Below are 17,295 nucleotides of genomic sequence, written 5' to 3'. Positions count from 1 at the left end.
ATCTGTCCCTGAAATCACTAACAGCTCTCCCCCTACACTATCTCTTCCAAGCACACACAGGCAGATTTTTCAGATACATTTTTGCCCTTGATCCCCTCTGGCATGCCACTGTCCAGGTCGTTGCACCCTTTAAACAACTTTAAAATCATTTTTCTGGCCAGAAATGTCTTTTCTAGATGTTAAAGTTCGCCTTCCCATTGAAGTCTATGGGGTTCGCGAACCGTTCGCGAACCGCTCGCGTTTTTGCGCAAGTTCGCGAATATGTTCGCGAACTTTTTTTCCGACGTTCGCTACATCCCTAGTAGTTAACCTTAAATTTAAATGCTAACAATATACATTTGCATACAAGGGTATGTGTGTAACAATTCATACAATATTGTGGCTTAATTAAAAGGAATTGTTTAAAAAAAAAAAAAGAAGTAAGCTGACATGCAGTTCAACTGTCCCACCGCAATATCTCAATCCGAGTTGCTGCAGGCCCGGATTTGTGGAAAGGCAAATAAGGCCTAGAGCGGCCTTTTTTTGGGGGGGTGGCATGCTGCCCAACCACACCCACATTTTTCAAAAATGCTCAGGATGCTCAGAACAGAGATCGTTTTTTAAAGTTCCCATGCACCAATTCCCATTTCTCCGTTCCCAATGATGAAAATTTGCACAAATAAAGGGGAGGAGACAAGGGGCGATGAATGGCAATGGGCCTAGGGGCGCCCGCTATGTAAATCTGGCCCTGGTGCTGGGAATTGTGTCTCACTATTGGGAGGTGGTAACCAATGTGTAACCCCTCCCCTTAAAACACTTACTTAAGAGTGATTGTAACATAGTATACTAGGCTTGATAAAGGGCTGGTATAGCCCAAAACATTGTCTGGTTGGTGGCAAGAATAAAAATTGATTTCACCATTTCGGAAATGCTGGTGTAATATTCTCTTGTAGATTACTTCCTACCTTGTGCAGGGGTTACAGCTTTGCACCCAACCATTCAAAAAGTGTTATTAAGTGTAAGTGTAGCACTGTCACTACATTAAAAATGACTGTGATTACAATTACTACTCTTCTTCTCTAAAAGGCACACTGGTCTAGGGTACTATTTTACCACTACCATCTTGTTTCCTATGTCCAGGATCCTTGCTACTGCCCTGGACTGTGCCCATGCACAATATCGTAAGTTTGACTTTTTGCATATAAAAGTCACCACTGCCCGTGGTCTGAGGTCAGTGACTATAATCACTAAGGGGTACCTAACAAACTGGCACCCTCTGCAAGTGATTAAATCTTTTTCTTGTTCTCAATGAAATAAATCTCATTTTGGGAGATCCTTAAACAGACTGAGGCTGAAATGGTTCCAAAGATCCTATGGTTAGACCACAGGTCATGTGGCTGCATGCGTAAACCCTATAGGCGAATCTCAACTGACCGGATGGAGAGCCCCAGTTCATATATGCTCAAATACAGTAAGCTCATTTAGTGATTTTTAGTCAATAAACAAGAATGACTTGGTTAATAACAGATCTTGCTTCTCATTCGCTCATCAGGATCTATCCAGACTCTCAACAAGCACATCCGAAACAGAGATATTATCTTAGCTAACTGGTAGCTGAATAGCATATTGTGCCCCTAGCTATAATAAAGAAGAGTCTGATAAGGGCTTCTGAAATCATACACACATTAAGAATATGGATATTCTTATTAGAGAATATCCAGGGTAAATTGCTTACTTCCTATGATTTCTCTTGCACAAAGCTTCATTATGCAGGATTATAGATTATAAAGCCATCTTGTATACTATGATACAAAGCTTTGTTATACATAATTATACGTTATAAAGCTGTCTTGTACACTATATTGGGCTCAACATACGACAACAGGCTCAACAGTAGAACAGTTCTTTGTGTTATATTTTTATACAGTTCTTTATCAAAGTATTGCAATGAACTATTGGGTTTAATCAGAGTATTACCATGAGCCATTATTGAATAAACTCCTATTATTACATCAGGATAACACGTTTTTCTTACTATACTTGCAATGGTAATCTCACTTTACTTCCTCTACTTTGTTTTTATTTTAACAACATAACCTTTGTTTTGTGAGAAATCAGTTGTTTTTTCTAGAATTAACCTTATTTATCAGAAACCATGACACCTAAAAATGGTATTCGTGTCCTGTCAGTGATAGCCTCCTTCACTACTGGCAACTCATGTAGGGTTGGCACCTTTACTGGCAGTGGGAACTGTGATGTCACATGGGCGTGGCAGTCATGTCTCAGGTGGAGTGGGCGATGTGGAGAGGCGGGGCATGACATCAGGGGCGATTGATGTCATGGCCCGCCTGGATATCCATATTTGGTAAACTGGGCAGGAAGATTTAACCCAGAAAGTCCTTTTTAAATACTGGGATGTCTGGGTCAAAATCGGATAGGTGGCATATAAGCATGCATAAGGCACTCATTTGTTCGACCTGTGTGAGAGATTCAAATAACTGTCACTCTAAAGAATGTCCAGTCCCAGTTCTCCAGGTATCCATAGTAACAAAGAATTATAGATGTGGCTGAGCAGCATTCCATCTGAAAAACTTGCCACCCTACGCCTGAACCTTTGTGACCTCATCAAGCATTTGAGCCTGCATTGTCTCCACCACACTGAAAACAGGTCATTGATGTAGCCCCAAAACACAGCATAGTTAAAGGGATAGTTCTTTGCAGATTTTCAATAGTTCTTTTTTTTTTTATAGTTTTTGAGTAATTTTCTTCTTTCTTCTGTCACTTTATAGCTTTCATATGACCCCTGCAGCCAAAAAAAACTATTTCTCTGTGAGGCTTCAATTTTTATTGTAACTATGGGTATGGGTCCTGTTATCCAGATAGCTTGGAACCTGGAGTTTTTCCGATAAGTGGTCTTCTGTAATCTGGATCTCGCCACCGTAAGTCTACTAACAAACAGGGCTGGAACTAGGGGTAGGCAAGTAGGCACGTGCCTAGGGCGCAAAGCTGGGGGGGTGCCAGGCACGTACCTAATCTATCGCCTGCCCCATGTCCTTAATTTTTCCAGATGACAGGGTCACAAAAGCCTACCCTTAGGGAACCCACACCTACGCAAGCCTGCAGACTCTTACTTTTAAAGAGATACTGACACCAGAAAGTAATATTTTTTTATGTCCATCATAACATTATCATTGAATACTGTTTATAATTTTGCCATAAAAGTATTCACTTGAAGCCTTTATATTACCTTTCTTACCCCGATGTTCCTCTATGAGGAGGCTGCCATATTTTTGCAGCAGTAGTCGGTTAGAAACATTAGAAACTCTACTGACAGGCTGAGAAGGGACAGTCATGTTGGCAAAACAGTCAGGTTTAGGAACTTCAAGTAACAATTACTTACAAAAGCAGAACTATCAGCAAAAAATGATCAACGTGACCTACAGGTAACTTTTAATGTACTTTTAAAGAAAATTTTTAGTTATCACTTTAAGTTAACCCGGACCTGTCAGTGACATCAGGGAGGGACCTGTGCAGGGGCTCAAGGCAGGTCTGGCAATACGAAAAACTCGTGTGACCTGCTCCATCTGCGGGTTAGCCTGTGTTAACCTGCACATAACAGTCCATAGAGTATTATCTATGGAGCATATGGACATATAAGGGCTTGTTTACAAACAAAGCTGCAACTGTGGCTGCTTCAATGTGGGCACAACTGCATGTCATTCATTAAAGGTACTGTATTTGTATCCAAAGGCTCTTATGCACCTCCCTATAGATGCATCCAGTGCATCCACCCACCTCTTCTTTATTTAAAGACATTTCCATACACAGACACCTATATTTTAGATGGTAATGACAATTTATGTCTTAATTGTGTGACCCTCTGTTTGTTTATAGGCTTGCCAACTAAGCCATCAGATCAATATAGGCTAAAAGACACCATGCATGGGGCAAATTTACTAAATGTCGAAGTGACTAACGCTGGCAAAAATTTGCATACTTTACTAATGGTTGCTGGCGTAACTTCGCTAGCGAAGGAGATAGACTCTAACGGTACTTCGCTCCCTAAAGCCTGGCGAGTTTCTGCTCTACGCAAATTCACTAAGATGCGGATTTTACTGAACATTACCTCTTGCGCCAGACTTGCCTTTGCCACCTCAGACCAGACGAAGTGCAATAGAGTAGATAGGAGTTCCTCAAAATTTAGTTGAAAATTTTTCTAAATCTCAAAATATGCTAGCGTCTTTTCATTTTCTCAGGGCGATAGGCTGCAAAAGAGCGCAATTTTTTTGGGGGGGGTAACCCGCTTCCTCCCTACATTTCTTACATATGGCACATAAACTCTAAACTGGGCTCATGTGTAGGGCAATATAACAACTCTATTTTCTTTTATTAAGGTTTCCCGGGCCTGTGTAGTGTAATGTATTTGCTGCAACATATATGTCCATTGAACTTTAACTTCTCACCTTATGCAAATTAGGCAACGCTAGTGCAACTTCGCTTTGCTTGGCGCAGTAACGCTAGCGCAGCGTTGGCCCCCTGGACGCAATTTTGGATTTTAGTGAATTAGCGTTGTCCTGGCGAAACTACGCCTGTCCTGTTGCGATGTGAGTGAAGCCGCCGCTGGTAAATTTTCGGAGGTTAGTACATTTGCCCCCAAATGTCTGATCAAATTGTACTGCCAAATACTCAGACTATCGTTTTGCACCATTCAGACACCTTGTTGCCAAGAAAATACCCCGGCCAGGGGGACTACTGCTGTGAGCACCGTGCCACCATCTTGCTTCTACTCTATGTGATATTTGCTGCTGCTCTGGGTTGTGTGTGTGCATTAAAGCAAAAACTTCGGATTTCAGTTTGTTAGTTCCAAATTTGCTCTGTTGCGCATGCACACTGTCTAGTGATGGGAGAATTTGCGCTGTTTCGCTTCGCCAAAAAATTAGTGAATTTCGCGCAAAATTCACGTAACGGCCCGTTTTTGCCGCGAATTTTAGCGGGCGTTTCGCGAATTTATTCGCTAGCGGCGAATCGCGCAAATTCGCGCCTGGCGAATAAATTCGCCCATCACTAACACTGTCCAGGGCAGTAATGAGAATCATAGTGAGCAGAAAAAATTGGTTGCGTGGTGCAGCCTACAATAGTAACCTGACAGCAGGCCCTTATTTACCATATAAGCACTGAAGGACCTGTGCCTAGGATGGCAGCTTTAGGGGGATGTCCCTCCAGTGTCTCTTATAATAAATAAATGGTTTTAGCATTAGCAAAAAAAAACCATGCAGCTGGGGGGGGGGTTACCTTGCAGGCCACAGAGTGACGTCATGAGCAGTGCCATTGTTGGAAGTGACATCATGAGCAGTGCCATTGTTGGAAGTGACTTCATGTGCATGTGCCATTGGACAATGACTATAATTGGTGGCACCAGACCAAAATACAGCCCTGCCCACCATTTTGTAGCAAACAGGAGCACCAGCCCAGGGTCTAAGGTTATCAAATATTCGTAATCACTGGGGGCACCAAAAAATGTAGCATCCTGCAGTTATTGAGCCTTTTCTTGTTATTTAAAACCATTGGAAAAGTTTAATCAATGTGCAATGAGAAGTTGCCTTGAATTAAATTACATGAGCCTATCATTAAGGGGTGTTCCCGAAACGCGTTAGGTGTATATTACACTCCAGCAACCAGGCTTTTATAATGAATACTATTTTTACTATATGAGGTGGTGTGCCATTTAATTTTCAGTATTGCAGTCAAGGAGCCCTACATGATTTTGGGCACACCAAACCTTTTTCAGTCCCTCCAGGACAATTTGAGAAGGAAGCCTGAGTGAGTCTGTACTTAGCTGTTGTGAACAATAGAATTACATTTAAATTTACTTTACAAACTGATTTTGAATGGCATTCCCCTGTGATAAAATAGATTTGGTTGTAATATGTTTGATTTGCTAAAACAACTAATGGTACAGACAATAATGTAACAGAATACTACGGGACTATGACTGTAATTTCTAAACACTTTAATTTTAATTCATGATTCTGTGCTAAAATGCTGTAATGAGACTTTTTTACATCATTAATGTTGGATCATTTTAATTATAATCTGCGTGTTACATGAATGTTACTGTCGACATCACAACTGCAATGTTATGGAAATATTATTAATAGCACAGTATAAGCAGTTTACTCCTTTGTACTGAAAACCGTCATCTTACAGGAATCGTCAGTACAGACATCAGGTAAATCCTTCAAAATAGCTTGCTTGTCATCATTGTAGGATAAGTATCCGCAACCATCAGCACAACAAAACGCATAACCTGAATGATCCCCAGCAGCACATTTTCTTATGTGAAATATAAAGGGACAGACTGTACCATCAACGTTGTCAGGCAGTTTTCCTTTCTAAGAAGAAATTAGAATTTTAATTAACCATAGGAATGGGGGGGAGATAAGTATTTATACAACAAGTTATAGTAAACAATAGGTCCTTTATTACAACTTAGATAACAGGTGCCATTGCTTATTAGACAGCTGTGTTTCCTTTTCTCCTGTCCTCCTATGTTTAGAACTTGAAAGCAATTTACCTCCTAAAACTGTCACTATATTAGAGCTGCAGAGATATCCTTACTGCTAAGAGTCTAAACTGAAATGAGGTGTGGGGGTGTCTGTTCATTCTCTCATATGAAATGGTCACAACAAGAGGACAACAGCCTCCTGCACGCCCTGTCCTTCTCAGTGCCTGTGGATTACTGGGGAAAAGAGAGTAGAGATGTCGCGAACTGTTCGCCGGCGAACTTGTTCGCGCGAACATCGGGTGTTCGCGCTCGCCGGAAGTTCGCGAACGTCGCGCGACGTTCGCCATTTTGGGTTCGCCATTGTTGGCGCTTTTTTTTGCCCTCTCACCCCAGACCAGCAGGTACATGGCAGCCAATCAGGAAGCTCTCCCCTGGACCACTCCCCTTCCCTATAAAAACCGAAGCCCTGCAGCGTTTTTTCACTCTGCCTGTGTGTGCTGAAGAGATAGTGTAGGGAGAGAGCTGCTGCCTGTTAGTGATTTCAGGGACAGTTGAAAGTTTGCTGGCTAGTAATCGTTTTGATACTGCTCTGTTATTGGAGGGACAGAAGTCTGCAGGGGTTTGAGGGACATTTAAGCTTAGGTAGCTTTGCTGGCTAGTAATCTACCTTCTACTGCAGTGCTCTGTATGTAGCTGCAGTGGGCAGCTGTCCTGCTTCTGATCTCATCTGCTGACTGCTGCAATAACAGTAGTCCTTGTAAGGACTGCTTTTATTTATTTTTTTGTTGTTTTACTACTACTACTACTACTACTACTATAAGAGCCCAGTGCTATTAGTCTAGCAGTGTTGGGGAGTGGGACTGGTGTGCTAATCTGCTGCTCCTAGTAGTTCAGCAGCACCAACTTTAATTTTTTTTTTTTAATATTCATTTTTTTTTATTTTACTTTTTTTTATTTTACTACCGCTGTAGTAGTTTATAAGTTGACCTTTTAGGCATTATTTGCCCTGTAGGCATTATTTGCACACTGTTTTCTTCAACCCGCCATCGAGCTGTGTGACCTTGTTCACATTCTGTCTAAATATCCATAATATTACCGTCTCCAGAAAAAACACCGGAGTCACTTTTTTCAAGCAGCCATAATATATTTTACGTAATCCGTATCCACCGCTGTAGTAGTGTATACGTTGGCCTTGTAGGCATTATTTGCACACTGTTTTCTTCAACCCGCCATCGAGCTGTGTGACCTTGTTCACATTCTGTCTAAATATCCATAATATTACCGTCTCCAGAAAAAACACCGGAGTCACTTTTTTCAAGCAGCCATAAATATTTTACGTAATCCGTATCCACCGCTGTAGTAGTGTATACGTTGGCCTTGTAGGCATTATTTGCACACTGTTTCTTCAACCCGCCATCGAGCTGTGTGACCTTGTTCACATTCTGTCTAAATATCCATAATATTACCGTCTCCAGAAAAAACACCGGAGTCACTTTTTTCAAGCAGCATTCATATATTTTACGTAATCCGTATCCACCGCTGTAGTAGTGTATACGTTGGCCTTGTAGGCATTATTTGCACACTGTTTTCTTCAACCCGCCATCGAGCTGTGTGACCTTGTTCACATTCTGTCTAAATATCCATAATATTACCGTCTCCAGAAAAAACACCGGAGTCACTTTTTTCAAGCAGCATTCATATATTTTACGTAATCCGTATCCACCGCTGTAGTAGTGTATACGTTGGCCTTGTAGGCATTATTTGCACACTGTTTTCTTCAACCCGCCATCGAGCTGTGTGACCTTGTTCACATTCTGTCTAAATATCCATAATATTACCGTCTCCAGAAAAAACACCGGAGTCACTTTTTTCAAGCAGCATTCATATATTTTACGTAATCCGTATCCACCGCTGTAGTAGTGTATACGTTGGCCTTGTAGGCATTATTTGCACACTGTTTTCTTCAACCCGCCATCGAGCTGTGTGACCTTGTTCACATTCTGTCTAAATATCCATAATATTACCGTCTCCAGAAAAAACACCGGAGTCACTTTTTTCAAGCAGCATTCATATATTTTACGTAATCCGTATCCACCGCTGTAGTAGTGTATACGTTGACCTTGTAGGCATTATTTGCACACTGTTTTCTTCAACCCGCCATCGAGCTGTGTGAGCTTGTTCACATTTTGTCTAAATATTGATAATATTATCGTCTCTAGAAAAACCACTTGAGTTACTTTTTTTCAAGCAGCATTCATATATTTTACGTAATCCGTATCCACCGCTGTAGTAGTGTATACGTTGGCCTTGTAGGCATTATTTGCACACTGTTTTCTTCAACCCGCCATCGAGCTGTGTGAGCTTGTTCACATTTTGTCTAAATATTGATAATATTATCGTCTCTAGAAAAACCACTTGAGTTACTTTTTTTCAAGCAGCATTCATATATTTTACGTAATCCGTATCCACCGCTGTAGTAGTGTATACGTTGACCTTGTAGGCATTATTTGCACACTGTTTTCTTCAACCCGCCATCGAGCTGTGTGAGCTTGTTCACATTTTGTCTAAATATTGATAATATTATCGTCTCTAGAAAAACCACTTGAGTTACTTTTTTCAAGCAGCATTCATATATTTTACGTAATCCGTATCCACCGCTGTAGTAGTGTATACGTTGACCTTGTAGGCATTATTTGCACACTGTTTTCTTCAACCCGCCATCGAGCTGTGTGAGCTTGTTCACATTTTGTCTAAATATTGATAATATTATCGTCTCTAGAAAAACCACTTGAGTTACTTTTTTTCAAGCAGCATTCATATATTTTACGTAATCCGTATCCACCGCTGTAGTAGTGTATACGTTGACCTTGTAGGCATTATTTGCACAGTGTTTTCTTCAACCCGCCATCTAGCTGTGTGTATTATCGTTTCCAGAAAAAACCAACTGAGTTTTTGTTGTTGTTGTTGTTTTTTTAAAAATAATGCCAGGCAAAGGCAGGCCGCCACGCAGAGGCCGTGCTAGGGGCCGTGCTGCTATGCAATCCTGTGGCCCTAGCAAATTGCCCAGTTTTAAAAAGCCAATGACCCTGAACTCCCAAAATGCTGAAGAGGTAGTTGACTGGCTTACACAGCACACCCCATCCTCTACCGTTTCTAACTTTACCACAACATCCTCCTCATCCTCCACTGCTATGGCCACCCCACGTAACACTTCCTCCACCACCGGTGCCCCTTCTTCACTGGGGTCAGAGGAGTTATTTTCCAATGAGTTTCTTGAACTGAGTAATGCGCAACCATTATTGCCAGAAGAAGATGAAGGAGATGAGGACCTTACACCAGATTTAATTCTGGCAGAGAACACGATAGAGATGGACATAATGAGTGATGAGGAGGAGGTCCCCGCTGCTGCTTCCTTCTGTGATGTGTCAGAAGAAATTGATGCATCTGAGGAGAATGATGATGAGGAGATTGATGTTTTGTGGGTGCCTAGTAGAAGAGAGCAAGAGGAGGGTAGTTCAGATGGAGAGACGGAGAGTCAGAGAGGCAGTAGGAGAATAAGACTTAGAAGAAGCAGGGAGGACAGCCCGCAGGGATCAGTAGGGCAACAACATGTATCGGCACCTGTGTTCAGCCGGCCAACGCACCCGCCATTGCCGCCAATACCGCCAACTCCGCCAACTTCTACTGTTACCGCCAGATCGCACACTTCCAAAAAGTCAGCAGTGTGGGATTTTTTTAATGTGTGTGCCTCTGACAAAAGCATTGTAAATTTGCAATGAGTGCAGTCAGAAACTGAGCCTTGGTAAGCCCAACAGCCACATAGGTACAACTTCTATGCGAAGGCACATGAGCGGCAAGCACAAAGCACTTTGGGAGCAACACCTCAAAGGCAACAGGCAAACTAAAAGCCACACTCCTTCTGGTCCAGCATCTTACTGCTCTACCTCTGCTCTCCTTGACCCGTCTGAACCACCCTCCACTCCGCCTTCCACCTTGACCACCTGTTCCCATTCCCAGTCATCTGCCACCAGCCAAGTTTCTGTGAAGGCCATGTTTGAGCGTAAGAAGCCAATGTCTGACTGTCACCCCCTTGCCCGGCGTCTGACAGCTGGCTTGTCTGCACTCTTAGCCCGCCAGCTTTTACCATACCAGCTGGTGACTCTGAGGCCTTCCGCAAATTTGTAGCAATTGGGACACCGCAGTGGAAGGTACCCAGCCGCAATTTTTTTTCTAAAAAGGGAATACCACACCTGTACCAACATGTGCAGAGCCAAGTTACCGCATCTCTGTCACTTAGTGTTGGGCCAAAGGTCCATATGACTACTGACGCATGGTCCTCCAAGCATGGTCAGGGCAGGTATGTCACCTACACTGCCCACTGGGTGAACTTGGTAATGGCTGGGAAGCAGGGAATGGGTAGCTCAACAACAACAGTGGAGTTGGTGTCACCGCCACGGATTGCACGCGGTTCTGCCACCACCTCTACTCCTCCATCGCTCTCTACCTCGTCTTCTTCTTCTTCTTACTCTGCTGCTGGGTCCTCCTTCTCCTCCTCCACACCTGTGCACCCCCAGCTCCCCCTAGGCTATTCGACGTGCCAGGTACGCCGTTGTCACGCTGTCATGGGGATGACGTGCCTGGAAAGCAAAAACCATACCGGATCTGTACTCCTGTCATCTCTGCAGTCACAGGCCGATCGGTGGCTGACCCCACACCAACTGCAGATCGGAAAAGTGGTGTGTGACAATGGAAGCAATCTGTTGGCAGCGTTGAGACTAGGCAATTTAACACATGTGCCCTGCATGGCACATGTGTTAAATTTAATAGTCCAACGTTTTGTCTCCAAGTACCCAGGATTCCAGGACGTTCTCACCCAGTCCAGAAAGGTGTCGGCCCATTTCAGGCGTTCCTACACAGCCATGGCACGCCTTGCTGACATTCAGCAGCGCTACAACATGCCAGTCAGGCATTTGATTTCTGACAGCCAGACTCGCTGGAATTCAACGCTCCTTATGTTGGAACGTCTGCTGCAACAACAAAGGGCCGTCAACGAGTACCTTTTTGAACTGGGTGGTAGGACTGGATCTGCACAGCTGGGGATTTTTTTCCCCCGTTACTGGGTGCTTATGCGCGATGCCTGCAGGCTCATGCGACCTTTTGAAGAGGTGACAAATATGGTCAGTCGCACCGAAGGCACCATCAGCGACCTAATACCCTTCGCTTTATTCCTGGAGCGTGCCGTGCGACGAGTGACAGATGAGGCTGTAGACCAGCGTGACGAGGAGCTGGAAGCGCACGATTTCTGGTCGGAATCACCAGAACGAACCCAGGCACCTGCTGCAACGCAGGGAGAGGTGCCAGAAGTGGAGTCAGAGGAGGAAGGTGGCTTTGAGGAGGAGGAGGACCAACAGGAGCAGGCTTCCCAGGGGGCTAGTGGTGACCTTTTGGGGACCCCTGGTCTTGTACGTGGCTGGGGGGAGGAGACCGTGGATGATGCAGTCCTTGATAATGAGGAAGCGGAGATGGATAGCTCTGCATCCAACCTTGTGAGAATGGGGTCTTTCATGCTGTCATGCCTGTTGAAGGACCCCCGTATCAAGAGGCTTAAGGAGAAGGACCTGTACTGGGTCGCAACGCTACTAGACCCTCGGTACAAGCATAAAGTGTCAGAAATGTTACCAACATACCACAAGTCCGAAAAGATGCGGCATTTACAAACCAGCCTGCAAAACATGTTGTACAATGCTTTTAAGGGTGATGTCACTTCAGGAACTCATCAACATTCCAGGGGCAGAGGTGCCAGTAATCCTGCCACGAGCACACCTGCAAGGACAAAGCCCTTTGGCCAGTCTGTAACGTCAGACATGCAAATGTTTTTCTGTCCAAGGCAGCGCCACAACCCTTCTGGATCCACCCTCAAAGAACGCCTCGACCGGCAGGTAGCGGACTACCTGGCATTAACTGCAGATATCGACACTCTGAGGAGCGATGAACCCCTGGACTACTGGGTGCGCAGGCTTGATCTGTGGCCAGAGCTGTCACAATTTGCCATGAACCTCTTGTCTTGCCCAGCCTCAAGTGTGCTCTCAGAAAGGACCTTCAGTGCAGCAGGAGGGATTGTAACTGAGAAGAGAACTCGCCTAGGTCACAAAAGTGTCGATTACCTGACCTTTATTAAAATGAATGAGGGGTGGATCTCGGAGGGTTACTGCACGCCGGAAGACTTGTTCTGACTTCTATGCAGCTGTCCTTCTCTTCAAGCCTCATGACTCCACACACAGCTGTCCTTTAGCGTCCTCCTCCTCCCTCCGCCACCGTTACAAACTAGGGTGCAAACCCTACTGGTTTAATTTTTCTGGCCTCTGTGCTTCAGTGGCTGCAACCAAAAAAACTGGGCAAACAATGTCTACAAGGTCAACGTATGGCAAAAAATGACTATTTTCAGCATTTATATGGCATATTTTTTCTGGCAACTGTGCTTCAGTGGCTGCATCCAAAAAAATGCATATTTTCTGCATTTATATGGCATAATTTTTCTGGCCTCTGTGCTTCAGTGGCTGCGTCCAAAAAAATGCATATTTTCTGCATTTATATGGCATAATTTTTCTGGCCTCTGTGCTTCAGTGGCTGCAACCAAAAAAAATGCATATTTTCTGCATTTATATGGCATAATTTTTCTGGCCTCTGTGCTTCAGTGGCTGCAACCAAAAAAAATTATATTTTCAGCATTTATATGGCATAATTTTTCTGTCAACTGTGCTTCAGTGGCTGCAACCAAAAAAATTTATATTTTCAGCATTTATATGGCATAATTTTTCTGGCCTCTGTGCTTCAGTGGCTGCAACCAAAAAAATTTATATTTTCAGCATTTATATGGCATAATTTTTCTGGCAACTGTGCTTCAGTGGCTGCGACCAAAAAAATGACTATTTTCAGCATTTATATGGCATATTTTTTCTGGCCTCTGTGCTTCAGTGGCTGCGGCCAAAAAAACTGGGCAAACAATGCCTACAAGGTCAACGACGTTGACCTTGTAGGCATTGTTTGCCCAGTTTTTTTGGCCGCAGCCACTGAAGCACAGAGGCCAGAAAAAATATGCCATATAAATGCTGAAAATAGTCATTTTTTGCCATACGTTGACTCAACGTATATGGCAAAAAATGACTATTTTCAGCATTTATATGGCATATTTTTTCTGGCAACTGTGCTTCAGTGGCTGCGACCAAAAAAATGCATATTTTCTGCATTTATATGGCATAATTTTTCTGGCCTCTGTGCTTCAGTGGCTGCAACCAAAAAAATTTATATTTTCAGCATTTATATGGCATAATTTTTCTGTCAACTGTGCTTCAGTGGCTGCGACCAAAAAAATGCATATTTTCTGCATTTATATGGCATAATTTTTCTGGCCTCTGTGCTTCAGTGGCTGCAACCAAAAAAATTTATATTTTCAGCATTTATATGGCATAATTTTTCTGGCAACTGTGCTTCAGTGGCTGCGTCCAAAAAAACTGGGCAAACAATGTCTACAAGGTCAACGTATGGCGAAAAATGACTATTTTCAGCATTTATATGGCATATTTTTTCTGGCAACTGTGCTTCAGTGGCTGCGTCCAAAAAAACTGGGCAAACAATGCCTACAAGGTCAACGTATGGCAGTTGTTTAAAGAGAACAGTAGATTACTAGCCAGCAAAGCTACCTAAGCTAAAATGTCCCTCAAATCCCTGCAGACTTCTGTCCCTCCAATACAGAGCAGTATCAAGCAGATTACTAGCCAGCAAGCTTACTATCATCTGTCCCTGAAATCACTAACAGCTCTCCCCCTACACTATCTCTTCCAAGCACACACAGGCAGATTTTTCAGATACATTTTTGCCCTTGATCCCCCTCTGGCATGCCACTGTCCAGGTCGTTGCACCCTTTAAACAACTTTAAAATCATTTTTCTGGCCAGAAATGTCTTTTCTAGATGTTAAAGTTCGCCTTCCCATTGAAGTCTATGGGGTTCGCGAACCGCTCGCATTTTTGCGCAAGTTCGCGAATATGTTCGCGAACTTTTTTTCCGACGTTCGCTACATCCCTAAAAGAGAGTGCCGGTGGCTCCACACAGTCTATATGGATCTCAGCAGTCTTGAGAGAGGGAGGGGTGACACCAGCCCCCCGAAACGTTGTGTATCATTTGACACATTAAACACTCAGGGGTTAAACTCCTGGGTGCCGGTTCCTCATCCGTTGTTCCCAATGACATCAGATTTAACATAGCTCCCAAAATTTTGGAAACAGAAAGAGGGACAAAAAGATTTGCAGCGAGTAGTGCGTGAACATTTTACAACCTCGCCCATTTTTTTGACCCCACCCCTAATTACCATGTCCATTTTACACATTTCTGTGGTTTTTGTGTGTTATTACAGTTTTGTGTTATATCTACTGCTCACCCGCCACTTCACTTTTCCTGCAATGGAAGTGCTCTCCTCCGTAGACCCTGGCAAGGACCCTCGGTAATAGTAGTAAATTCACGGGGTCCACACACACGCTATATATCTGCAGTCAGGGACCTGGCCCCTCTTTTTATTAATATTTCCCCACAAAGATCAACATTTCGGGGGGTTCAACCTCCAGGGAGGTTGAAGAGAAAGGCAAATAATTCAAAAACTATAGAAAATAAATAATGAAGACCCTTTGGAAAGTTTCTTAGAATTTGTCATTCTATAACATACTTAAAGTTAATGTAACGGTGAACCACCCCTTTAAGAAAGTGGCCAAGTTTTTCAGAAAAGTAGAAGAAACACAGGTTCCTTAATTATGGACCTTATGTAAGGTCTGGAGCCATCTAGCCATATATAATGGTGTCATATCCTTTGATATAGTAGTTATTTATTTTGTATAAATATGATTTGCATTTTTCCAGCTTTTAAATGGGGTCACTGACCCCATCGTAAAAAGCAAATGCTCTGTAAGGCTACAAATGCTATTGCTATTCGTTTTATTACTCATCACTTATTCAGTCCTTTCATATTCCAATCTCTCATTCAAATCAATACATGGTTGCTAGGATAACTTGGACCTAGCAACCACATTGCTGAAATTACAAACTTGAGAGCTGCTGAATAAAAAGCTAAATGACTCAAAAATCACAAATAATAAAAAATGAAAACCAATTGCAAATTGTCTTAGAATATCACCCTCTACATCACACTAAAAGTTAACTCAAAGGTCAACAACCCCTTTAAAGGGGAAGGAAACCTCGTCGGCGCTAACCGCCCTCCCCCTCCCGTGTATTGCCCCCCCTCCCTCCTCCCCCCTGGCCTACCCCTCCCACTGGGCAAATGCCCCTAACTTGTTACTTACCCTTCTGCGCAGGTCCAGTCCAGGGAGTTCACAGGCGACATCTTCTTCCACACGATCTTCTTCCTCCTTTGACCGGCGTTTTGGCGCATGCGCAGTAGGATCGTTTCGCCGGTACGAATCTACTGCGCATGCGCCAAAAGTCACGCGCATGCGCAGTAGATCGTACCGGCGAAACGATCCTACTGCGCATGCGTCGGTCAAAGGAGGAAGAAGATCGCGTGGAAGAAGATGTCGCCTGTGAACTCCCTGGACTGGACCTGCGCAGAAGGGTAAGTAACAAGTTAGGGGCATTTGCCCAGCGGGAGGGGTAGGCCAGGGGGGAGGAGGGAGGGGGGGCAATACACGGGATGGGGGAGGGGGGTTAGCGCCGACGAGGTTTCCTTCCCCTTTAAGCAGTATCCTGCAAAAAGTGACTTCCCCTTGCACTTGTGTTGGAGGGGGGAGTGTTCAGTTACTTGATGCCACTGGAACCAGGAATTGAGCCCAGAATTGTATCTTTTTTGGATGACCAGTTTTCTGTTTGGGAGTGTACACCAGAAAATTGTGGTCAAATATATTTTTTTATGTTTGTCCCTATATATTTTATAAACTTTGGGTAACTGTATATTTTATGGTATGTACTTTTATAATCTCTCTTTGTATACGTTTTGTAATATTATATATAAATTGTAATATGTTTGTCCTTGCTGCTCTAAAAGAACCCATAGCCTGAATGTATGTAACTGTGTGCCATAACCTTCTGCATGATAAATGGAAATGTTTGCCTGTTTGTATGCTAATTAACCAACTGACCTCTGGTGGGAAGAGAGTGTGTGTTTAAATTGAATTAACCCTTTGTGCTTAGTGAATCAGTGGTGTGTGGGCTAATTTTGGGCATGCAATTACACTAGTGTAGGGTATCAGGCAAACCCTGCCCCTCTTCTGCCTGTGACATCACTGAGCCAGGACTGACTGGAGAGACAATACCTAGTAATACCTAATACCTAGTGAGATATGTAGGTCCCCACGTGTCACCAGTGTAGGAGTGAATTATGTATTAGACAGGGCTGAAACTAGGGTAGGCAGAAGAGGCATGTGCCTAGGGCACAACGAAGTGGGGGCGCCAAACACATACCTCTTCTTTCAGCCTACCCCTGGTCCGGACCCTTTCTTTCCCATTGGCACTCTCCAGCATGCTTCTGTGTGTGCTGTCTACCCCTCCACAAATTTAAATATTGAGTGTGGATGCGCACTCCATGGCGTGCAAGCACACTTCCAGGTGTGCCCGCCCATGCGCACTAGAGGCTGTGCCAGCAAGGGGTCGAAGGGTTGCCTTGGGCGCCCAGCTGGCTTGGCCTGGCCTGGTATTAGATTGTAAGGGGGTGTAAAGTGATGAAGAGTGTTATGTGCGGGAATGTTGTAATCTTTTTGTGTGACAAAATGTGCATGTATGTAAAATGTATATGTGTTTAAGTGTGTTGGAT

The 17,295-nt window shown here is 43.7% G+C and overlaps 1 protein-coding gene across 2 annotated transcripts in view; it reads right to left on the bottom strand.

Annotated features, from left to right (window-relative positions):
* Positions 1 to 6,045: 6,045 nt before the first annotated feature.
* The window catches only part of LOC108696496, a 40,830-nt gene continuing 29,580 nt past the window's right edge, over positions 6,046 to 17,295 (bottom strand). For both annotated transcript variants that reach the window (XM_018225929.2, XM_041569298.1), the window contains exon 6: positions 6,046 to 6,371. In XM_018225929.2, the coding sequence (XP_018081418.2) occupies positions 6,153 to 6,371 (219 nt within the window). In that variant the 3' untranslated portion in view covers positions 6,046 to 6,152. The remainder of the gene's footprint in view (positions 6,372 to 17,295) is intronic.

The sequence above is a fragment of the Xenopus laevis genome, chromosome 7L (assembly GCF_017654675.1).
Source record: "Xenopus laevis strain J_2021 chromosome 7L, Xenopus_laevis_v10.1, whole genome shotgun sequence".
In the NCBI taxonomy this organism is placed as follows: Eukaryota; Metazoa; Chordata; class Amphibia; order Anura; family Pipidae; genus Xenopus; species Xenopus laevis.
This window is presented reverse-complemented; position numbering and strand designations above follow the sequence as displayed.